The 24,932-nt window shown below is 35.3% G+C and overlaps 1 protein-coding gene across 23 annotated transcripts in view; it reads left to right on the forward strand.

The window, feature by feature from the left end:
• Positions 1-24,932, forward strand: part of GPHN (gephyrin) — a 266,641-nt gene that overhangs the window by 184,800 nt on the left and 56,909 nt on the right. For 14 of the 23 annotated variants that reach the window (XM_064424218.1, XM_064424222.1, XM_064424221.1 and 11 more), the window contains 2 exons: positions 10,308-10,364; positions 16,343-16,384. The exons of 5 other annotated variants lie outside the window; for them this stretch is intronic. In XM_064424218.1, coding sequence (XP_064280288.1) covers positions 10,308-10,364; positions 16,343-16,384 — 99 coding nt within the window. The remainder of the gene's footprint in view (positions 1-10,307; positions 10,365-16,342; positions 16,385-24,932) is intronic. 4 more of the 23 variants (XM_064424223.1, XM_064424235.1, XM_064424231.1 and 1 more) reach the window with 1 other exon arrangement.

Below are 24,932 nucleotides of genomic sequence, written 5' to 3' on the forward strand. Positions count from 1 at the left end.
AAACATTTAATGATGGTGTAGCAAAGTTCAGTGCCAGATGTTATAGGAGAGATAGCTGATGCTATTTTAGAACAAAAGGGTTTAATTCACCCTTTCATATCCATGTATTCAAAGGCACAAAGATACATGCATTCAGTAGTCTGTCCAGAATCCATATGTGTGTACCCAGCTGGTCTGGTCAGGATAGCTTGAAATGATGGAGAGGATGTGGAGCATCAGCTATGACATTCTCCATAACTTCTCTAGCATCCTTCTTATTCCAGTATCTTTAGGTCAATGTTGGCTGCATCTTCTATACTCTTTAGAACCTGACAGTAAAGGGAGTATTTGTCTCTCCATCTGGTTCCACCTCTTGAATATGTTAGATTTCCTTGCTGTACTGTGTTCTCCTTATGTAAATGTGCTCTTTATCATTCTGATTTCATCTCAACAGTTCAACTCTGTTTTGGTCCGTAAATCATTTTAGGTTGTCTGATTTTACTGCTTGGGTATCCCCAGAAGCTGCATGAAGTGCTGTGAACTAAATGAACTACCAGTCTGCATGCCATCAACATTTTTATGTTCCCTCCTCTATGCTTTCTGGTGCTTCCCCATCCATACATGTCTTTCCTTTTCTCTGCCACCCTTAATATGTCTGTTAGACATTCAAGCAGGGTTCTTATGCTGGTCTATATTACCTTGCTATTGAAATATGTCACAGTTTGATATCGTATCATCCTTCTACAGTTTTGCAGCATCATCATCATTATCTGCATTTCATGCACATCTATGCTGGTTTTGGCTGGTTTGAGCTGGTTTGAGGCTACACAGCACTGCAGCAAGCAGCAAAAGCAAAAAGCAGCCACTAAGGAGCACTAGACATACACAGTCAGGCAAGTGAGCCCCATGACAATCACAGGAGTCTGCTGATTATTAGTTGAACAGAAATAACAGCCATAAATTCGATCTAGCACATTTCAATCAAATCTGTCATTGTCTCAAATGCTTTGAGCCCTATGTATGGTGCCAAAAGACTCTTCCAGTTTAACCCCAGCCTGGCAACCAAGCCCCCTGTAGCTGTTCACTTTCTCCCCAGCCAGTGAGATGGGGAGAGAATCAGAAGCAAGAAAACTTGTGGGCTGAGATAAAGACAGTTTAATAGTGAAAGCAAAAGCACACATGACTGAAGCAACACAAGGAATTACTTCACTGCTGGCCATGGCAAGCATGAGATCATCAGCCATCTCCAGGAGAGCAAGGCTCCATCACTTGCAACAGTTGTTTGGGAAGACAAACACCATCATTCCAAATGTTTCCACCTTCCTTCTTCCCTCAGCCTTACATGTTGAGCATGACCCCATATGGGAGGGGATATCCCTCTGGTTGGGATCAGCTGTTCCAGCTGTGTCCCACCCCCAGTTTTGGTGCACCCCTAGCCCATTTGCTGCTGGGTGAGGAACAGAAAAGGCTTTGATGATGTTGCAAGAGCTGCACAGCAGTAGAAAAACCATCTCTGTATTGTTGACAGTGTTTCCAGCAGAAATCCAAAGCATAGACCTGTGCCAGCTATTGTGAAGAAAATTGTCTGTACCCCAGCCAAAGCCAGCACAACAGGCACTGAAGGTAGTCTAGCAGTAGGCAGTTATGTGTTCCCAGGAGCCAAAACTGATATTTAGGCTAATGAAGCTCTTTCAAGGCATGCGTGTTCCAGTGATTAATGTATCATCTGCAGTAAAAGTTTACTGGTTTCATCACAAAAGTAACATCTATCTCATGCAAGATGTGAGAGAGAAACAAGAATCTGAAGCACAGATATTGATTTTCTTGTGATGTAAATATGCAATTCACTTCAAGTAGTAGGGTCTTTAGCAAGCATACTAACAGTTTCTGAAGACCATTTTCACCTTTGGAAAGGGTTTTAGGAAATAGAGTTGAAAGTAAATGGCACCTAGTGGTTCTATGATCTTAACTCCTATTTTGAGCAATATCTGATATTATTTAACATTATAATATTGGATTATAATATGTGATACCATCAAAGATAAGCAAACTAAGTTTTTCCCTTCTGCACAGCTGTGTCAAGCCTTGTTTTATAATCTCACTATCTTATTGGTCTGTCTGCACTCAGTTGTCTTTTTGCCTTTTAACTTAAATAGGCCAATCCTTTCTTGTATTCTTTCCTTAGCCAGACTATCCAGATTTTATTTTCATTAATTAACTAAGTCAAGCTCCCTCATTTTTGTCCTTTAAAACAAACTCATTCCAAAGTCTTTCATGCTGAAATTAATTGCCCCTAATTGGATCACCAATTTAGTTTCATTTTAAAAGGCAAAATGTATATTGTCTCTTTATAAGGGGCATTTATGAATAGGGTAGAATTTGATTTCTTCAATTAGTTTTCAACAGTATGTTTGCTTCTTTGAAAGGAGAGAAAGTATTTTTTTCTATTTCTGATTGCTTCCACACCATCATTTTATGTTATTGGATATGAATTTCTGTAGGCATCTATTGATATTTACATTTACTGAAACCTACATACATTTCAGTATGTTCCTTTTTATTTAAACTAGCAATAGTGGAGAAAGTCTATGTAGAAAAAGTCTATGAAAAACAGGGAGCCTTAGATTTTTCTCTCCAATGCGGTGTTGGAAACAGGGTCTCCCACTTGATTACCTTACAGTAGATTTATGCAAATCGTTCTGTAAGAAACAGTAACAGGTTTAGCGAGATTTCAAACCAGCTGCTGGCTTTTTTTCAAATTTGCACCGCCACCCATCGCAGTTTATTTCTTAAGACTGCTTTTTTTCTTTTATATGTGGTTTTTAAAAATGTGAGGAGCACTTTTGAGCAAAGAGTTCTTCCATGTTTGCATAGCAGTCCTTTGCAACACAGTGTTTGCTTTGTGAAGCTTGCAGACAGCTTCATTTTTGGAGCCATTGGACAATGGCTTCACTCAACAGCACTGTTAGTGTGGACAAAAATTGACCTTGGCTATTTACCAGGTTATTGTTAGTACTTGGCCACTTAAAGGTCATATTGTTTTAAGGTTCTGCAAAGTGAGTTACGCACCAGATCTTTCCACCTTAGCTTAATCTTCTGATGTTGTCATCTCACTGCTTTAATTGTTTCCTGTGGCTTTAGTGGATACACCCTTTTCCAATATCCTCACCAACCCTTCCGCTCCTCTTTGATTATTGAACTCCTCAGGATGTATAAATGTGAGGAAATCCATGTGACAAGATGTGTTTACACAGATTTTCCAAACACAGCCCTGTCTAGTCAAAAGGATAAAATACAGGCTGTTACAGATATTTGAAAAGTAAACATTAAAGGCGCTTGTCCTCTTCCCTTTAAAGTCCCACTGCCCCATCTGTTTTCAGAAAGGTGACATCTTCCTCGTTGCACTAAGGGCAAACATCTCTCCCTTAATTCTAGAAGTGGTCAAAGAGAGCAGATATTTGCTTTATAACCCTAAAGAGAGCTGCTTTATCATCTACCTGTCCCATCATCAGGTCACTTCTAAGTGACTTTGCAGTGCAACAGTTTTCTCCACAACCATGAGAGTATCTTTGATGGGATCTGGCTTAGTGTTTAAAAGTGTTTAAAGGACAGTGTCCACCACTGTATGTGCTATAACCCTGTATCTGCTGCAGCTTCTGAAACTTAAGTTCAGCTCAGGACAGCAAAGCAAAATAGCACATTCAGAAGTGAATTGTCAGTTTGGAAAAGGTATATAAAAAGAATACAGAACTTCACCACCCAGGACTAGAATGTTTGTTTTGGGTTTTTTTCCTCTTTTTCCTTAAATATGACCTTTCCTGCTTGCCAAGATAGATTTCTGATATGAGGAATAGGTGTTTGGGTTTTGAAAAACTACCAGGAGCACGAGGTGTGAATTCTGATTTCTTTTGTGGGGAAGCTAGAGAATCACTGAGGCTGCAGGCATAGGTGAGGAGCAAAATGTGCCAGCAGACAGTGAAAAAATGATCAAATGAGTCTGAAATCAGAGGATTGAAAGTACTGAATTTTCGAGGAGAAATTGGATGTAAAGGTTGAATGGTAAAGGTCTGATACAGACCAAAGCAATGTTTGTGGCTCTTGAGTGATGAGACTGCAGGACTTGGAGTGTTTGAAGAAAAGTGGGAAGTAGCTTGGATGCAGGAGATAGCAACAGTATTGTGAAAAAAGGAAGGGCTGTGGTAGGAAGTGTCTGAAAGGCAGCATTGAGCAGATAGAAGAATTTGCAAAACTTAGCTGTGACAGGAGAGTTGTCCAACTGTTCGCTTTATAGTGACAGTAAGGACCAAGCTCTCATATGCCCAGATCTCTAGTTTGAATGAGATTTAGGACATTCAGTTGCTACAAATAGAGGCACACTATGTAATGTTTGTCTTTATTGTAGTCTGTCTTTCCCTAGCTGTGCATTTACCTATCGACTTTTAGATTTTATTTCTGAACATTAAATTTCACTGAAGTCAATAGATATTTTTAAAGAACTGACAAATGTTTGTGTAAAATTACCAGTGTACAAAGTCTCTTGTGTAAGGGCATGGTTACATTATCTTTGCCATTATGTGTGTTAGCAGAGCATTTGATCTAGTGGTGATACGAGTTTGAAAACAGTAAGAAAATTGCCATACTTTTTACCATTGCTTGTTCCACCTGCACTGTGTTTATTCCTACATCTGCACATGGAACAGTGTGAGTAGTAGTGCCCATTTAGAAAAAAATAAATTGTGGGTAGTGTGAAAAGAATTTGAGATGGTGTGTTCAATGATGTTTTATTGGCATCCATTAGCATTCACGTACATTACGCTTTTGTTTAACGTTATCAAAAATGCAGCAACCTTAATAAAACTTCTATGCCAAACTGTGGTATAATGCACTGACATGAATATGTTTATTGGTTGAGAATGTATGTTATTGTTATAGGAGCCTGTATTCCCTTTGTTTGAAATATTCCCCATTTATTTAAGAAGCCCCCTCTAATTGGTGTTTGCCTGCTGTAAAATCGCAGAAGTAGAAATACTGTCAAGTGCAGATCTATTTTTAATGCATGGATGTAAAAGTTATACATAATGCATTTTTAACTTAAATTGATTTGCTGCTATATTAAAAATGTATTAGGCTCTTTGTTAGCAGTTGAAACTGCTCACTTGATGTAGAACATCATTCTTATCAGCAAAGAGAATTCAAGTTGAAGTTTGGATTTGTGTCAGAATTTTCCACTCTTGATTAGGCAAGTAAGGGTTATAAATCATGCCACCTAGACCAGTATTGTGTTAGATAATATTTGGAAGTTGACAGTCACTGTTCCCACCATCAAAGTTGTTCAGAAGTAGCATGTAATTACTTCACTAATTAAAATTACTTCTTGCCAGACATGGAATATTTACAGTTTCTTTCTTTTTTTCTTACTTAGATGTCACTACCCTTCACTTTTTTCAGTTTGTTGCATACCTTGAACTCGATTAATGTTCTTTAGGGTCAGAAAATGCATTTTCCATCTTCATAAGTGTAAATCTCCTTTGTATTCAGCTCCCTTATGTAATCTGGCCAATACATAAGATTTTTTGCTCCTGGCCAGCTGATGTGAAATCATTGCCAGTTGAGTTACTTTTGAGATCTGTTTCTCTGTTAATATGAACTCTGTGAGAACTTGTGTGAGAGATTTCAAGAACATTTATTTGGAACATAATGGTATAATAATATGCATAGTATAGCTTTTGTAGTTTCTCTTCATCAAGTGGACCCCCTTCTCTTATTGAATGCACTTTATCAGGTGGAGAAATCTCCAAGCTTTTGATAACAAATTCCTGATGGCCTCTAAATATCCCTGTTTTTTATATGTTGTATTCTTTCAGAGCCCCTTCATGTGGGGGCTGTTTGAATATATGCTGACTCATATTTAATTTCTCTTCTCTTATGGTTTAATGTTTTTATCTTCTTAATGCATTTATCTTTAGGATCATTTTCATATTTTTTATACATCCACCTACCTTTTCACTGAATCACAAAACACCTCTTTAAGCTTGACTGGAGCTTATCCTATTGTTTTTATTCTATATTTTTCCTTGCTTAGTTGAATGGCCCTTGGGGGAAAAAAAATAAAAGCAATTTCAGGGTATATTGTGGAATTCTGCTGAAGGAGGTGAACCAAAGTAGGAGCATCACATGTGCAGTTTTGTTCTAGATTTTCAAAACTGATCATCCTTTTCTCAGCATGATGCCCTGCACTTTGAGATAAAACAGTAACAGGAAGGAAATAATGGCAGGTAAAACTGAAAAAGCAAGGGAGGTCATATTTTCTCATTGAATGTACAACTTCATAAATATTTCATAACAGCATGTGGACTCACATGGACAAATATGATGCAAGCAAGTTTCATGAATTGGTATTGAGCAGAGGATATTCTCTCCATTGCACATCCTCTAAGGCAGCTAGGGAGCAAGGGAACTTCCAGCTAAATGCAATAGGAGGCAATGGCTAGAAACTGACAGGGACTATGTTTGTGGAAGGAAACAGAAAATGCTTGTCATTACAAGTTGTCAGGGATATGTGGTATAACATACCTGCCAAAAGATCTCTTTGCAGACTCCATGATATTCCACAAGCAATAATAATGGTTTTCTTTATTCATTCTTTATTTTTGATCTCTGCATCAGTAATCAAGTGGGACAACAGTTATGTTTTTCTTATGTGTACAGAAAATAATCTGAACTTGATTTGGATGCTGTGTAGTATAATCTCTTACTTTTGGTTATCATAATTCCACCATTGCGTGCCTAGATAATCAAATAAGGTATCTGACACCTTTTTAAACTATTGCTGTAAAAAATTTCTGTTGTGACTTTTGCATTTATTCCATTTCAGAATTAAGTAATTTAATCATATCAAAAAGATGTTGTCATTATGAACCACAATCCTGTCATAATGAACCAAAATCCTGTTGCCCAGGATTTTGGAAAAAAGTCTGACAGAGGTTTGGCTTTTTGGTGAATGTGGATGGGAAAACACTTTTCTGAAAGACTTGGGTCCTGCAAAATTCCAGTTTCTTTGTCAGAATGACTTTAGGGCAGCACAAATAGAATATATTATCAGAAGGGAGAAGGAGTCTAAGATGGATAGTGTTAAATGTTTGAGGCTATTCCTCCTGTTGTGGAACTGTTTGTTTCAATAAATCCAGCAAAGACAGAGTCTCAGATGAGGTAATTGTTCAGAGCTGTTCTTCATTTATGACAAGTATAAATGGTAGATTAGATATGTATTTAAGGTTAGGTCTTCTAAATTCTGTTTTCTGAAGTAAATCAAGGATGAAGATAACAGGTTCATTTTTCATGTGCTCTGTTAAGTAGAAGGTAGTGGAATAACACTGAAACCATATGTAAAACATCTTAGAAAACATGTTCTGTTCTCTCATCTTCTAACAAATACATTAACCATATTTGAGCATTACTCTTTGCTCACTCTTTGGTTCTGGTTTCCTTGCTTCCTAAGTTTTCTTCCACTGGCTTCCTATCTCATTCTACTCCAACTGTAACTCCACTTTGTTCTTCAGATATAAAGGTAGGGATAGCTGTAGCTAATTTTTAGCTATTAACTCCCTGCTGTTATTCCATTGTGAATAAAAAAAGGGTTGTAAATAAAATGCATTTATGAACTGTGAATGCATTATACTCTCCTAGTTTCCTGGAATGTTCCCTACACAGCACCCTTCTTCCTTCTTTACATTAAGTATCTTCATTTATCACCTTCAGACCCTTCAAAACCTTTGTCACCTTTGAACTCTTAGGATTTTCAGGTAACATTTTTCCCATAATGAATTGGTTTTGCTCCTGTCTCATTTTTTTAATCCACTTACTTAGCTTGTGTTGTGGCATAGATACTTTTGATTTAAATCACTTACACACATTTTTCATCATAATCTTTTCTACTTACCAGTGTTCATCTGTCATGGGGTTCTTGTGTTGGCTGAGTTTCTGAAAAACAAGGAATATATAATCCATGCCATTTTCTTAATTATAACTTCTAGATCTTCCTACAGTTGACCAAAGAAAGATAAGGATACACCTAAATTCCTTTCTGTGGTATTTGCCATGAAAAAGATATGGGTTTTATTCTTTCTGTCCCTTGCCTTCTTGGTAATATGCCATTTAATTCCCAGAACAGATATAGTATAGTTTGTACAATACTCATGTAATTCTGATTCATCCCTTGAGAAGCATTCAAGTTGCACTCTGCAATATTCCTGTAGAAAACATGCTGTCATGTATATTAACTGTGCCATGGATGTAAAGCAAGACTTAAACTTGGACTATCTCCTTCTAATTTATATATGCAAGCATTTAGAACTTCAGTGCTCACAGTGTACACATTGTGTATGTATTTCTACATATATTTTGAAGAAAGACTAAATAATATTAGATATATGCACCTGTAATATCTCCAGTCTCATTTCTAACTGAATTCTCGACCTTCAGAACAACTAGAGCAGCTACAATTGGTGAGTAATGCAAGAAAAACTTCTTCCCTTAAGGGCAGTGCATATTGCTGTCACAACTTTTCCTCAAGTTTCTGTGTTGTGTAGCACTTTTCTTAATGCCCTAGTTCCATGTCATTATAAGCATTTATTTTTTTTCCTATTTCTCATTTTTCAAACAAACCCAAATTTATTATTCATTTAAAAGTTTCAAATTGATAAAATGAATTGCAGTTCTACGAGATTGTGTCTTATTATTGGTATGGTAGTACCTAACCAGAATGTTGGGGAAAGCATCTTTGCTCTAAATACAATGTTTTTTGTTCAGATAAGGATATTTTTCCAAATTGAGTTGCTCTTTTTTTCTCAGTTAGGAATTACAAAGCTCATATGTAGTAACTCAGTTACAACTGCATGTGTATACAAATACAACTATTTTAGATGAATGTGTCTCCTAAAGGAGACATAGTTTATCTAAGGATGGCTGTTTCTTTGTGGTCTGTATACTAGTATTGATTGATTTTCTTGGTGTCCCATGATAGCAGTAGTGACAGTGTTTCACCTGAGAGTTCAAACTGGATGCTATTTTAATGCTGTAAGACCAGGGATGGAAAGCAAAAATTAACATAAATGTTTCCAGTGTATTTTGCTAATGGACATCCTATCAGAATTAAACACTTAAATTGTTAAGATATTGTTTAGTTGAATTTTTTTCTTAAGAATCAAATACAAATAAAAAACCCAAACACTCAGTTGACTGTTTTTTGAAGAGGAATTTCTCTGTTTTGCATGGGTCAGGCAAACCAAACAGGACAATTGAACTTGTGCCTTGCTAGTGTGCTCCAGAGAGCATAAAGCATAGTTGAATTTCCATGGTTCATTCAATCTTTGGCTTCCTTGCTGAGTTTTCTTAAAGACAGTTACTGTGATTTGAAAAGGTTCACCTCAGTTGTGTGGGATTTTGTTTTTGTTAAGATAATAAGAACTTACAGTTCAGTCTTGGCTCAGACTAGTAGGTTGTCACTAAATAATTTTTGTTATCTTCTTCCTCTCTGCTTCAAATGACACATGTTCACTTTACTGGTAAAAGAGGTATATTTACCAGATTAAGAATTTCTGAAAATAACTTTTCCTGTAAATGAATGTTTTATTTTGCATGCTTCTAAAAATATGAAGCCTTTTGAGCAGCCACCTCATTTGTTTCGTCCATCCTCTGCATCATCTAAGAAAAAACATATATAATAAAGAAAAATAATCAGATGGGAGACATTGGGGGTCATATACACAGATATTTAAATATTTTAAATAAAAATCTAATATTGGTCTGGCATTAAAATTTTCTGGTTGGGCAGCATAATTTTTAACTGGGAATCTTGACAGCAGTGGCTAAAATCTCTAGGCCTGGGTCAATAGGAATCTGTATTGCATTCTGTCAGGTATCAGTCATGATACTTGTAGGCTCCCAGTTACAGCATATTCTGCTCATATGAATTATAGAAGGTATAGGGGGTTTTTTATTCAGTTAGAGTTTTAGAATTTCATTATTCTTAATATCCAAATCAGATAAGTAACATGTATTCTTTCAAAAATGTTAGTGAATTCAGCATGTAACATATGTGCCAGATTGGTAATATACTGAGAAAGAAGTGATCAGCAAAGCAAGTTTAAAATGCTATGAAATAGCGTCATTTATTCCAGAAATTAGAGTCTGTGTCTTTGTCCTCTAGAGGTGTCTCAGAGAGTCAAATTGATGTCTTGCATGTACTGCTAACTGATTGTGTGGAAATTTTTTTAAGTTCACTTTTTCTTTATTCTTCTGTCTTTTTTACCCATCTTCCCCCATTGTAGCAAATTAGACGGCCGGATGAAAGCAAAGGAGTTGCTAGTAGAGTTGGATCCCTCAAAGTAAATATGTTTCTAACATTTATTTTGCAAGTTTTCTTCTATAGCCTACACTTTTCCTTTTGAAGGGGGAGGTGTGGGGAGGGAGGGAAGGGGCTTTTCCATTTCTCACCATCACATCATTTTTATTTCAGTATTCTTATTGCTGTTGGGTCACATTTTGTTTGTTTCTGTGCTACACATAGAACAACCTATTGGAGGCAGGCTGCCAGTTAGGTAGCTTTGGGTGTCTCTAGAAATGAGAAATAGTAACAACCTTTTTAAAGTGCCTGTAATTTGGTGATCATGATTAAACCACTTCTCTGATCCGCCTGTTACACAGAGAAGTGATTTATTCATCTTCAAACTACTGCTTCCCATCTTGAAACATAATTAAACTTTTACAGTCTTCACACTTTCTGCATTTAATTCTGCAAAAGACCATTTCAAGAGAGTTGGATATTTAAAATACGTATGTATATAGCCTTTATATTAGGAAAAAAATCAAAGTCGATAAAGATCAAATGAAAGATATTCACAGGAGACTAATAAGAATGGAGCCACTGTTTTGCTGATAGTTAGTATCTTCTGCCTTTTAATTTTGTATAAACATACACAAATATTGAGATTGCTTAACAGAACAGGCAGATATCTAAACCAGTACCCACCAAACAGTGTTACATCCTGATAAATTGTTTTGAACCAAGATGCTGATCATATGCAGTCCAAGCCATTTTGATCTCAAGAGTTGCCTCTATTTCAGCTATCCAGTTTTTCTCATTTCTCCAACTTTATTTCCTTTTAGCGCTTTCTCAACCACTAATTATTTTTTCTTCTGTATTTTCCTTGCCTTTCCTGTATTCTTGGTTTATGATCTTTTGTTTTGGTTTTGTATGTAAGTGTATTGCATTTGTTCCAGGACAAGCCATCCTCTCTGTTCTCTAACACTGTTCTACAGCTACTCTTTGTGACAATGTTATTTCACTGAGCACAAAGGGGAGGGAAAGGATTAATTATGCACCTCTTTCCAGTAATGCCTCCATTTAAATTGATCTTAGCATGGAAAAAGAAGCCAGTTGCTACTTGTTTATACAAGTTCTAGCTAGAGGCATCTCTAGCATTCCTCACTGTCTGTGAGGCTTTATCTTTTCATCCTGTATTTTAGGAAGATGTTTTAATTACAGTGTAGATGAGAAGAGCAGTGTACATGAATGAGGCTCTGTTTCAGGGGAGACATTCAGGACCACTGAATTCACATGAATAAAAATACAAGACAGCCACAGCTTCTGTGCTGTTTTTGAAAATTCTGTTCATGATTGCAGTGACCGTGCAATTTGAGGCATCAGTCATCACATACAGATCTAGATGCATAATGCATGCATATAGGCAGAAGATGTAGCTTATTTAGATGGTGGGTTTCACCTGTTATTATGAAGACCCATTGATAGCTCATTTTGAATTAATATTTCTTTATCTTATTTAATGCCATGACCTAAAATATATATGTAGACAGAAAATCTTCCTTATAGAAAATGGGAAATCCTAATTGAGGATCCCAAACATATTCATTTTATGGAAATAAAAATAATATTTTAAATATTGTATTTTAATAAAATAAAATATGTTTTATTAAAATATTTTTCCATAAAAAATATTTTATGGAAATAAATTCTAGAATAGCCTTACTAATAAATAAGCAAAAAAAAAACCCAGCAATATAGCAGAAATTCAGTAGCTTTATAGTTCCCTTGATTTTTCTTTTTTTTTTTTTTTTTGCCTGTAGTAAAAAAAGAGCCATGTTAAGCAAAGATATCTTGCTTCCAGATTCCAAGTTGACTGAGCCTTGTATGTCTGTGTTGTTCAAAGCACTTTGATGCCTTGAAATGTTTTGGCAGAGGCAGTGAGAAATGTATTATGCTATGGTTTATTAAAAACAAAACAAAAAATAACCACAAAAACAAAGAGCAAAAGAAAAATTAAGGAAAAAAAACTTGACAAGAGAACAGGTTGCTTTGTCAATTCATTTTCTAATGTTTACATGTAGCTCCATCAAAAGCTGGAGGAGCTCAGAGATCACCCAGAAGGCAATGTCAAAGGATGCTCTGAGTAAATGTACAGTTTCACTCGGTGATCTGATTTTTTTAAAAAAACATCTGCTGCCTGGTAACACCACATCTGGTTGGTTTGTCTTCTCATCCCCATCTTTTTCCTTTCTCTCTCTATTTCTTCCTTTGTGTTTTCTTTATTTTCTAGCTGGGGTTTCATTTTAATGTATGTGAGAAACCTGACCTGATTGACAGAGTTTGTTGTAAAGAATATCCTCCTGCATTTTAATGAGTGCTAATCAAACTGCTTGACTTTAAAGAAACTAAAAAATAATTCCTTTCCAAAATCGAAGTTGCATATCTAAAAGTTTCCTGAATATTAAACTTTGCAATGAATAAAACATATAGCCTTAATTTAAAGAATAAAAATACCTTCTGCCAGTGATAGTCTTAACTGAACCAAAAACTGTGGCTGATATAAGGTAACCCAAAAGCATATAGGTTCACATGTACCTCTGTCTTTGCCATTAATCTTTTCGGGTCCCCGTTTTATCTCACAAAATAGGTCAATATTTGGTTGAATGACAGCTATGCAAATTTTGCGCCTTTTTTTTAGCAGACTAATGCAAAAAATACGGCAGCATGTTTCTTCTGTGTCACATTTGTTCTTTAATGAAAAAAAGTTGTGAAAAAAGAATTAGGATCTAATATATCAGTCATGACACCCTGTAAAAGTCACGCAATTTTCACAGAAATATTTAATAAAGCAAGTCAAATCCAATATAACAACAAAGACAGCAGTATCTCTTGTTTAGTAGTTCACTTCATAAATTAAGAATAGCTTTTCAGCAATTCTATGTAGAAGTGTCTTTAAGCCACGTATTTTGCATAAAATGAAAATTAGGAAAAAGTTTGCAGCAGAGTAAATGTGAAAGTTAATAACACTTTATCCATTTGCACATCTGTCCACTGAAGGGTCACTCAGTAATTTCTTTAGATTCATGTCCTCTGTGTCTTCCATACACTATGATTGTTGTCATTCTCAGAACTACCATTCTAATGCATAATCCACTAAGGTCATACAGTGCAAGATAATTTTTCTAGTGAAAATGATTTGATAATTTTTGCCCCTTTTGGGTGCTTTTGCATATACAGTTGATTACTGCTTATTGTCAAGTAGAAATTCTTGACTTTATAGTATTTTACAGGTCAAATACAAGGAAATTGAGCTGCTAACATTTTCAGTTTCCTGTAAAATAAATTTGATTAAAAGACAGTATCTTCATCCTGGCAGATCTTTTAGGAATAAAGTTTTGGGGGAAACTGTCATATTTTAGATTTGGTGATAACACACAATCAAGACAAAGCAAGTTCTTTTGCACTACTTATTGTTAAATTCCTGATTTAGTACTTAAAAATAAATGTAAAGCCAGAAAAAAAAATGCCATGAAACATGGTTCTACAAAAAAAGATGCTCTAATCATACATTATTTCACAGAGTGTCACATGGGGAAAGATTTCAAACTAGAAGCTGTGACTACATTAGCCATGGCAGCATGACAACATGAGTTGTCATGAAATTGTCCTGTTCCTCTGTGCCACTTTATTTGTTATTTCATGACCATATCCTCCATTATGGAAGTCAGTCAGTTAATATGGAATGTAAGTAAGTAAATAAAGAAATACTCCATATATTCTGCATGTGCCTCTAAGTCTCCTAAAACAAGCAGAACACATTGCTAAAATTTGCTGCTTTGTCACTGCTCCTCTGATTCATGCAGGAATAATGGATGTTCTGGATAACAGCATTTTAAAAGACAATATACAGATGGCTGATCAAAGAGAAGAAATAGTGAACAATTGGAGAAAAAAAATTATGGCTCTGTTAATAGTTAATTTTAAAAATAATTTTCATTTTTTCCATACTGCTTTTGGAAAGGGTTTTAGATGTAGGTTTTTGATACTTCTACAATGTGGCAAAAGTATTGAATGGTATGGGAGGGGGAACATGTAGTATCTGATGGCCAGCCCTGGAAGTGAAAACAAAATGCTATTGCACAATACCATTAAGGTGGAACCTTTTTTCCAGAATGAATTGCAAAGACATTCTTTCCAGATTGAGTTCAAAGGCCGTTGAAAATTTGTGGAGCATAGTTCCAAAGCTTCTGACTGTTGCTGTTTCTATGTATGTAGCTGCTGATATGTAAAAAACATGCTGTGATGATTCTTGCTGATCATGAATTCTTTGGATCCTCACCTACAGAACTGAGGCCAGTGGTTTTTTCCATGCTGTTGAAAGACAAACCATGGGAACAATGGCTGGACATTATTTATGAAAATCTTGATTAGAGCCTCATCCAAAAGTCTTAGGTGAATAGCTGCACCCCTGTTCTGAACAAAAGCACACCTTGCCTTTCTTAGGAAGATTTTAAAGCTGTATTTCTAGAAATATTTTTTGCTTTGTCAGAAGAGGACTTTTTTTCTTTTTTTTTTTTCTCTAATTATGAAATAGACTGTTTAAGAATAACAGTTGATTTCTTAAAACTGCATTTTTCAGTCTTGCTGTTTGTCTGAAGGAATTTTCTATTTTTGTCTTAATCCTTCTGCAACACATCTCAGTTTAAGAAAACATTTAATCACTTGAAGAAAATTCTGAGTGTGTGTGAATATTTAAGATGATGTGAGCTGATTCAAATTTCCTTAGCGATGTTATCAAGAAGAGCAAATGAAATACAGAATGCCAAAAACAGGTGTCTATTTAATGGAGACATAATTTAGCACAGACCAATATGACTGTAGAAATTTCCTGGAAGGGATATTTTCTATTTCAATGAAAAAATATTACATACACATTTGAAATGGAAAAATATTCTTGAAAGACTTCTTATGAATACTATGTCCTCTGCTCAGTCCATCATATACCTAAGTCAGCAAGTGGCCACTAACAACCTGTGTGGGAATCCTTACTGGATTCATCTTTACCACAAATGTATCCAAACCGCTGTATAGTTTGTTAAGTCTAAGGAAGCTTTGCTAAAGCTTCTGATAATTCATTTTTTCTCCCCCAGAAAAAAATCAAGACATGATTTTTAGTACATTTATAAGAACCATTCTTTTTACATTTTGTTTATTAGCCTGCTTTTACTCCTACTTCAGAGTGAAACATGAAATATTTTCACCTAAAGAAAGGATTTTTCTATAAATTACTGGCAAGTTTTTTTTTTTTAATACTCGAGTTAGATCTGAGTGATTAATAGTTTGGAATAATGGCTATCATGGATAAGCAAAATGTGTCTTAAGCCATCAGTAAAACTATACCAATTAACTTGTGTTAACTTGGACTGAAAGTTCTTGACAGTGGACAGAGTCCCTCAAGAATCACACACATGACGTTGCTTAGGGGCATAATCTGCAGATTTCTACTGACCTATGTCTGGCCATTAGTCATTGAACTTTGCAAGTTATTCTGGTTTTTGGGGCAGTGAGATTGAAGAAAAACCTTCTTGTCAAAATTTGTTTCTGAATATGTCAACACATAAAGATATTCACAGCATCTCAGGGGTTTTTACCCATAAGATTGTATCCTTTGTCGAGTTCTAACTCTAATACTAATGCTTTTAAATGAAACAGATCAGTAAAGTGTCATCCTAGAGTACCTTATTGTCCTAAAGATAGTGTTGCCAGATATCTGGATGACCAAGAATTTATATTTGTCTTCAGATTCATCATTAGTTTTAATTATATTCAAATAGAGTACTTCCCCCCCACCTTTTTTAAGAAGCTTCCACCTTAAAAGGCATAAATTTGAGGTTTCTGAAATAGCTGGTCATGGAAACTTTATGAACCCCCTGCCACTATCTCAGTGCTGGAACCACTTATACAGAAAACCTTCTGAGACCCTTACTGTGCCACCATTTCTTTTTTAACAATGTTTTCTTTTCCCCACTGCACAACCAGGCTCGACTCCCTTCGTGCTCATCCACCTATAGTGTTTCTGAGGTATACTTTGCACGTGTTCTCTCACACAGTCGACCTGCTCACCCATCACACTTTTTTGATTTTATTTTCTTTTTTCTTTTTTTTGCATTGCACTGTGCACAAGTGGGGAAAAATCAGCTGGGGGGGCAGATTTTGCATGTTCAATCTGCAACCATGTTCAGCGTGGTTTTAAAATCACTGTACCAGTCTGAGACCACCATGATGTATAGTGCAGTAGCTAGGCAACTACTACATAGCATATGAACATAAATTATATCATTAAAAATTCCTTAGTTATCTCTGACATTACGTAAAAACAAGTTTACAGATGTCAAAGCTGAAGAATGGTTCACTTGTTATTCTGACCCATTTACAGACAGTGAAACTGGAAGGACTCTGTAGAGTTGGCCATCAGGTTGTGATTGCTAATTACCTGTCTAGATACAGGTGGCTTTATGATACCAGAAATTCATTATTAATTTCCAGTGCTCTGGCTCAGGTCACTACCTGCCAAAATACATGTACCATTTTAAATAGTTTTGTATCAGCCTTGTGATGGTCTTCTATACTGAGGTATAGTACCATCTTAACAAGAATTGAAAATGAAAATGCTTTCAGTTGTAATTAGAATGGGAAAGAAAGAAGCAATGCCTTAAGATAAACTAGAATTCACAACATCATGGGATAAAACAAAGTTTATAAATTAAATTTTACAAATTTATAAATTTGTAAAATTAATTCCATGGCCTGCTGTGTAAAGATTAGGTTTCAGCATATTATTATAATTGATAAATGGATAAGTATCAAAAAGATGGACTTAAGGTTTCCTGCTATGCTGAATCAGTCTTGAGCACATATAGTTACTTTTTCTGTATTTTAAAAGAATCCCTAAAAGGTGACAAGATCCCATAAGTTAATAGTTTGCTCTACCTCACACTGTGGGCCAGGTTCTAGACCTGATCTGAATGTTCTATTCATGAGCAATATAAAAAATGCAAACATAAAGAGCTCACCTACTCAATCACTTTGTCCCTAAGCAGAAAGACCTGTACCTTGCTGATTGTGTGTGTAATTTGTTCTCAAAAGTTTCAGCTTCTCAAGCAGTCATTCCTAGCACTTCCTTATCCTTAGTAATAAAAAATTTCCATTGTTTCAGTGTATGAATAGGCAAAAGATGTAATAGAACAGTTCTTAAAAAGAAAGATGCTTACCCGCTTTTCTGTCAGATCTGTCTGGCTCTAGTGCAAGACAAGTAGTTTTAAAAATAATCAAGTACATGTTCTTAAAAGCACCTGATATGTATTCTGCAGTTCCTAGTGCCTCATCACTGTATTATATGAAAGCCTTACTGTTTTTATCATGATTATCATCAAAACACCAATATGGAATATTAGACTCACATGCATACAAAGCCACTTTTTTCTAAGCTAACACCAGAACAAGCAATTAAGTTTAGTGCTTATGGGTGCAAGATGAAGCCATCTTCACTCTGTTCTTCTGAATATCTATATGAAATTAAGAAAAAGGAGTGGATCAACAGGTATTTCATACTTCATATCAGCAAAAATTATGAACATGCTTTTGCAGGTGATGAAGTCAATAAGTCACTTTGTCCTGTGGTGACTTTGTGATGCTGAATTGTATCCCCATTTGTCTGTTTAGCCCAGAAATAAATGTTGCACCTTTAAGACTGGTTCCTGGAGTGAAATGGGGGGAGAAGAAGAGCACAGTTTTTTCTCCCAAACAGATTGCAGGTAGGGCCACTGAATTTTGCCCTTTAGGAGACATCCCTTTGGAAGTTACTTTCCAAATTTGTCCCAAACCAGGACACATTTCAGGAAAATTAGTCTTCTTGCTTTGCCTGCAACTTCAGCCATTGTCCTTCACTTTATGAAGGGATCACTGTCTTCAGGAGAAATGCAAACCAACATATTGCAGCTGGTGACTAGTTAGCATATATGGGGGTCCTGCTTGATCAGATTCCAAAAACTTTTTTGCTTTCTCCAAAACTATAACTACTTTACAGTTTGTGCTCAAGAATCTGTTATCTGAAGTATCAAAGTTGCACTGCAAGACTGTGCAAGCAATTCATTCTTTATACTCTGTCCAAAGGCAAGATCATCATATCTGAACTACAAATAGCCTGGCTGTCTGCTGAACCAGATCTTGTGATGCAGTGGCTGATCAGAATTACATGCTCACAAAACACTCAGTACAAGATATAAAAAGCACAAGGTATAAAAAATATGGATACATGATTCTCTGGTGGCAGACTACCCCCTGTGTGTTTTTCAGCAGAACATTCAAGCCACTGAGAGATCCAAAGCTATAAACCAATTGAAACTGAAGATGTCTGTGGCAGTTGTAACTATTTGAAGAGGCAGGAAGAGATTGGAGGTTCTCTGGGATCCAAAAAGGATTTGTAGTCTAGTTTCTATCTTTAAGAGGCTCTTCATTCAAAAATACAGCTTAATGTCAGGATGCATATCAAACAATGATCCACATCATCCTCTATTATTTTGGAAAATGGGAAAGGCTGCTATGAGTAAACAACATCTTGACTTCTAAATTATAAGACAGAAAATCTCCAAAATTAAAGTATTGTTAAATCAACTCCAGAAGCCTGTCAGTAATTTTGATGATGGGAAGAAAATTAGCAATGATGTATTACATGATGTAGGGTCAAAACCAGGGTCAAAAAAGAACCACACTTCTGATAGGATCTCAAGGAGGTTTTTTGTGTCCACACATATTTCTGTGATTCTTAGTCCAAAAAAATATTTTTCTTAATTCTTAAAGCATTAAGTTTAGAGCGTCTTAATTTTCTGCATTTGAGTCATCATCAGATAGCTTTGGACCTTCAGAGGATATCTGGAACAAAATGGCAAGAGAAATGGAATCAGTGCTGACATTTCAGCTGAACCTGCCTTCTGACAAAGGTACAATGAAAGATGAAAGAGATAACCACATATAAATGATTTCTGAAATATCATTTTAGGAAATAAATGTATTAGATTAGTTATAAAATTTTATCACTATTTTAATTGTTGAGAAAAAGGTCTGGAATTGGATTAACTGGGACTTGTAGAACTCAAATTGTAAAAAAGGAAAAGTCAGTTTACTATCAAGGATTTCCTGTCACATAGGTCTTTGATTGAAGAAGTAAAAGATCTTCCAGCAGAAGACAAACAGGACCTGTGTATTTTGCATTGTGAAGTATTTGAGATAGAATTTGCTGCCTGTTTTGTTCTTAGAAAACATCCTTGTAGAGGCTATTTTGCAACTCAGAGTCCAATAATTAGAAAAAGCTTCTTTTAATCTGTTCCTTTTTGTTGTCACCAGTAGGATGAATGGAACTCCAAATGTGGTCAGCTGATGCCTATTTGAGAGTAATGGGCAGAAAGATTTTAGAAACTTCCACTTACTTTTATGTACAGAGAAGTTTGTTAAGTTGCAGGCAAAATGGTATAGGAGTATTATAAACACTCTTAGCCCCAGTCAGCCCTTTACAGTAATTCCACTTGTCTGTAATGAGGTCTTGGTTTTGGTACAATTCAGTGAAATTGAAGTGAGTTTCTTTACAAAGATTTCCTTCTGTCAAGAGAAATAAAGCTTTAATTCTCTAGAATGGTATGATGATAAAATATAAGTTTATATTCTCTTTAAATTTCACAGTGTGCAATGAAATTTTTCACCCTTGATGAAAACCAGTTAGCTTCATGCCCGTAATTTCTGTGGATGTTAGCAGGACTACTTAAATGGTTAGTCTAAGAGTTAAATTAATAATTAGGACTTATAATGACTTAACAGGTGTGCAGTATAACATGTGTAGAATAGATACGTAATTTACTTATTATTCATTTGTCACAAAACATAGTTTATTTTTAAATAGTAGTAGTTCACTAAAGATATTTAATCAAATCAGCTTCATTTAAATTTTTAGAACTACTCTGACATCAGCTTGTATCTCAAAAATATAATTCACAATGTAAATTGAACAGATTGAACAATGAAGGCCCATAGTCTCCTATTTTATAAAATTACATTTAGGTAGTGTTATGCAGTGGCATCATTTTTTATTCTCATTTGTATCTCAAACTTTCTATTAGCAGCATCAGTTTCTCTCTCTCTCTCTCCTTGTCCTCTGGCTTTTGCATGCGCTGTGTGTTTGGCTGAAAGCGTAATGAAGGAAACCTATTGATCTGCTTGTTGGAAGCATAGTGGCAACAAAATGTTTATTGCAGTGCTACTCCCTGCTTTCCAAAAAGTAAAGCTTTTCAAAGAGGAAGACACTCAGGGCCATAGCTTGTCATGTGTTTTATTAAACCTCATTGAATGGTTAGAACATGATGTCTTTTATTGTGAAAGATTGCAAAATACTTTGTTAGTTCTCTCTGCCACAAAGAATATTATTTCTGTAAACATAGGTTTGGCCAATGTATTGGCTGCATACTGATTGCTGGTATTTAATTGCATTATTGTTAATAACACAGCAGAGACCTATATTATCTTATTGAGAGTCACCAGTACAAGGAATTAAGGAGCAGTATTCAGAGAAAAAGAGAAAATACTATTTCCTGCATAGGTAGTTGACTTCAGAAGACCATTCAGAGACTGCATGAATATTTTTAAGTTCTGTAAGTTAAAGTATTTTATATAGTGTACATTACAAAATGTTGTAAATAACTGAATCTTGTTCTTCAGAATTAAAGCCATGTAAGAGACTGGTTCTCCTTCTGCTTAGACTAGTTTGACTAGAAGGCAGTGCTGAATAACCAGGAGATCATTCAGGAGGAGCTGCTTACCACCAGCATAGAACCTGAATTCAGTTTTAGGTACAGGATGCTAAGTTCCCTATTGATGTCTGTTGTAAATCTGCTCTACGTAGCCCAAATTGAGTAAATGTAAGCAGGTGCCCTGTTCTTTTCTCTGATTTCACGTAGAAGTCCAACAGATAGAGAACTTGGTTCATTACATCTGACATACAAAAATATACTGAGCCATTGAACAGAAATTTCTGCATTAAATTCAGAATCCCTATCTTGTTTCCTTATGAATGGCATATACTTTGTAGAGATGCTCTTTCAAATTTCAAATAATGTTTTTCCAAGAAATAAATGAACACAACAGAGCCAATAATGATCCAATAATCATTTGGGGGTTGTCCAAATATGTTGGCACAATCTCTTCCTGGTTTTCTGTGAGTTTGTTTTTGCAGTTGCAAACAGAACAATGAGTTTTTAAGTAAAATTAGAATTTATAGGTATTTCTCTTTCAAACATAAGCAAGAACTCAGAGCTATTTGGCAATTGCCATTTAAAGGATTGCACTTTGATTTGCTAGTAGTACCACCTTATGCTTAAGAAAAATTAAGATTCTTATTTTTAGAGAAACACAGTTTCCTTAGTGCACATTAAAATGCAAAAATTTGTGAAAAAACAGTATTCTTCCTTATTTATAGAAAATACTTTTGCTAGTGCTATCTTCATTAGTGATATTAGGATTAGTTTAGGATTAAGATTACAAACATCTTCTCTAGCATTTTCTTTGTCATGTAAGAATAGAGAATGACAAAATTTCAAAGTTACATCAGGAAGGACAGTGTGTTATTGCAATAATCTGATCAAAGTTTGCTTTAACAACTTGGATTAATGGCATAATATAATTTTTTTAATTATTTAACAAATATTGCTCTATTTGTACTTTAAATACTATTTATCTTTACTCATCCATTGCTGAATCTCAAATTAGATCCATTATTAGTTTATACATTCAAAATAGAAGCAAAATGTTATTTAAACCTACACCTTTTCCGTGCATGGTACTTAGCTTTTGACTTCTGCCAAATAAAGTTATCCCTTCACATTAACATTTTGCACTTTCATTCAGTACAAATAAGTTCAGTTCAAGCACTAAGTTAATGTACAAAAAACTATTTAACATTTGGGAGAGTGGTAAAAGATAGGGTTCTGGACAGCATCTCATTTAATGTTACAGATTTTGACTTAAACCTTATCTATTCAACCTAACAAAACTGTAATACTTTTTGTTGATTTTTGTTGTGGTGAAATGCTTTCCAGATCTGCATTTATCAGAAAAAGGGTAAATCAATTATTTCTTTTCTTCCCCATCTGAAATTTAAAATTCCCTACTTTTTGTTTCAAGACAAATCTTCATGTTTCAATTTTAAATTATTATTCCCTATTGCTTCTTGTACCACAAAAGAGGAAGACAATTCACCTTGCCTTATGGTAGAGATGTGCAATCCTTTATGAAACAAATTAGATTGAGCCAAAGAGCTATCAATGTCATTTTTATTTTGTTTGATTATAGCATAGGCTCCTTTGCATTTTCCGAAGGTAGTCTTGCCATTATTCCACTGTAAACACATCCATTTAAGCAAAGTGATTTTTTTCCATTTTCTTGTTCTGTACCATATCTTTGACTGTATGCCAATAAAATTGGCTTGATTGGATACAACTGTGAAGGTTTTTTTCTAGACAAGCACTGTTTTCTTTTTATTTCTTCTTATTATTTATTCTAAACACTTATTATACAGTGTTTAGAATTTATTTGCTTACTACTTAAATCAACTTATTTGAGAAGCCAGACATTATTTTGCATTGTGTTACACTGGTAATAACACTTGGTGCAACTGTTCTCTAGCTCCAGCTCCCAAAGCAATCTAACTCTGAAGAGTCAGCTTTAGTAATAGAATCTATTAAAAAATTAGTCTAAAGTCTGAAATAGCAATGAATTAAGTAGAGGAAAGCTTGTACTGCTGTTAAAGCTTTTGGAAAAACCACTGATGTCAAATGCCATGCATGTGATTTAATTTACATGTGTCTCTAGCGAGCAGTCTGTTTAAATACATGGAAATCAAGTTAGATATTCACAGCAGTGTCGGTATCAGTAATGCACAGCTCAAATGTCAGTGGGTTCCTATGAGTGCCCCCTAAGTTTTCTTCCTGTTTTTCCCATTTTTCAAATGCTGGTTTTAACATGGAAACAACTTTTTTGCTAAGCATTCTTGCCATAAAGTGGTTGTTTTTTTAAGAACCGGAGAGCAGAATTAATGTCCTTAATCACATTACTTTCTATTTCTCTTTCTCATCTTTGAGTTTCCAAAATTCTGTGCTGCTACAAGCCCAGCCCAATTAGAGTTGTGTTCTCAGGTGCATATCTGCTGTGGAGAGCCTGGTGATTGCTGTTGTGCTGGACCTTGCAATCCAGACTGCCAAATTCAAGGCAACACTAAAGGAATCTTATTCTGTTGAGCCTTTGAGCTCAAAGCAAAATCCCAAATGCAAATCCCCTTTCTTCATTTACATTTCTAGTTACTTTCAAAAATAATTTCTAACTTGTGTTTAACAGTAGTTTGTAGTGCAACATTTCTTCAGTTCCAGCCTCTCCTTTCTGTAGCTTATGAACACTCTGAAATCTTCATGTTATTCATCCATGACCATTCTGATTTCACTTTAAGGATTCTCCTCAGAGGAGTGTAGTCTGTGTTTCTGTCTCAGCTCAAAGGCAGAAATCTAGCTCTTCATACAGTAAGATGTCTGATATTTACTACTCGGATGGATTCATGAAATGAAGATTTATTTTTCTTACAGTTGTTGCTCCTTCATTTGAATCTTAAACTTTAAAGATCTTTATTTATTTTTATACTTTAAATTGTACACATCTGAGGTTTTGACTGAATATTGTATACATGAGAGATTATAATATACACCAGATATAAGATTATTGTTACCCTGTGTTTACTAGTTTTGGCTCTGGTACTTGAAGCCCTTCAAATTTAATCTTCCTAGCTCAAATAAAAATATTAAGATTAACTAAAATCAACTTATTTGAAGTTATGCTAGTACAGAAGTTACGATCATACTACATGGCGAAACATGTTTTGTTCCTGCTCCTATAGTTAAAAAAGTAGTCCAACCATTCACTTTAGAATGATAACTATAAAAATCTCCAACCAAAATTTCTGGTAAACACCAACAAGAAAAAGGTGAAGATTAAAGATGCTTTAAAACATCTAAGAAATTGGGTGGTGGCTTTTGCTGACTCTTTGGGCACTGCTCAGTTGATTGATGGCTCTTGAAGCCACAAAGTCACAGAACAGTTTCTAAGTTTTGATTGCTTTGTTCCTGTATACATGTGTTCATGTTCCTTTAACATAGAAATACAAGGAATGTTACCTGTGTGGTCTGCTTCCAGGAAGATCAGATTGTAAGCCTGAAATGGGTATTGTAAGCTTTGTTAGCCTAGAAGTTTGAGTCAGACTCATACGAACTTCAGTGGAGAGATGCTTTTTCACTCCACAGACCTTGGATCGAAGGGATGGAGGCCATAGGCCTGGAAGCAGATAGGAGTTTTTTTTAATGTCAACCATACTAGTCAAGGGTGAGAGAGTAATTTATAGTGTGCTTGAAGACAAGAATTTCTCTACATTACTCATGTATCTGAAAACAACTTTAAAAGTTGGTTAATCTGGGACAAGGAGTTCACGCTGGTCAGACAGGATAGAACTCAGACATCTAATGCATACTCGTAAGGCGAAGTGGTT

This window comes from Passer domesticus, chromosome 6 (genome assembly GCF_036417665.1).
Source record: "Passer domesticus isolate bPasDom1 chromosome 6, bPasDom1.hap1, whole genome shotgun sequence".
NCBI classification, from domain to species: domain Eukaryota; kingdom Metazoa; phylum Chordata; class Aves; order Passeriformes; family Passeridae; genus Passer; species Passer domesticus.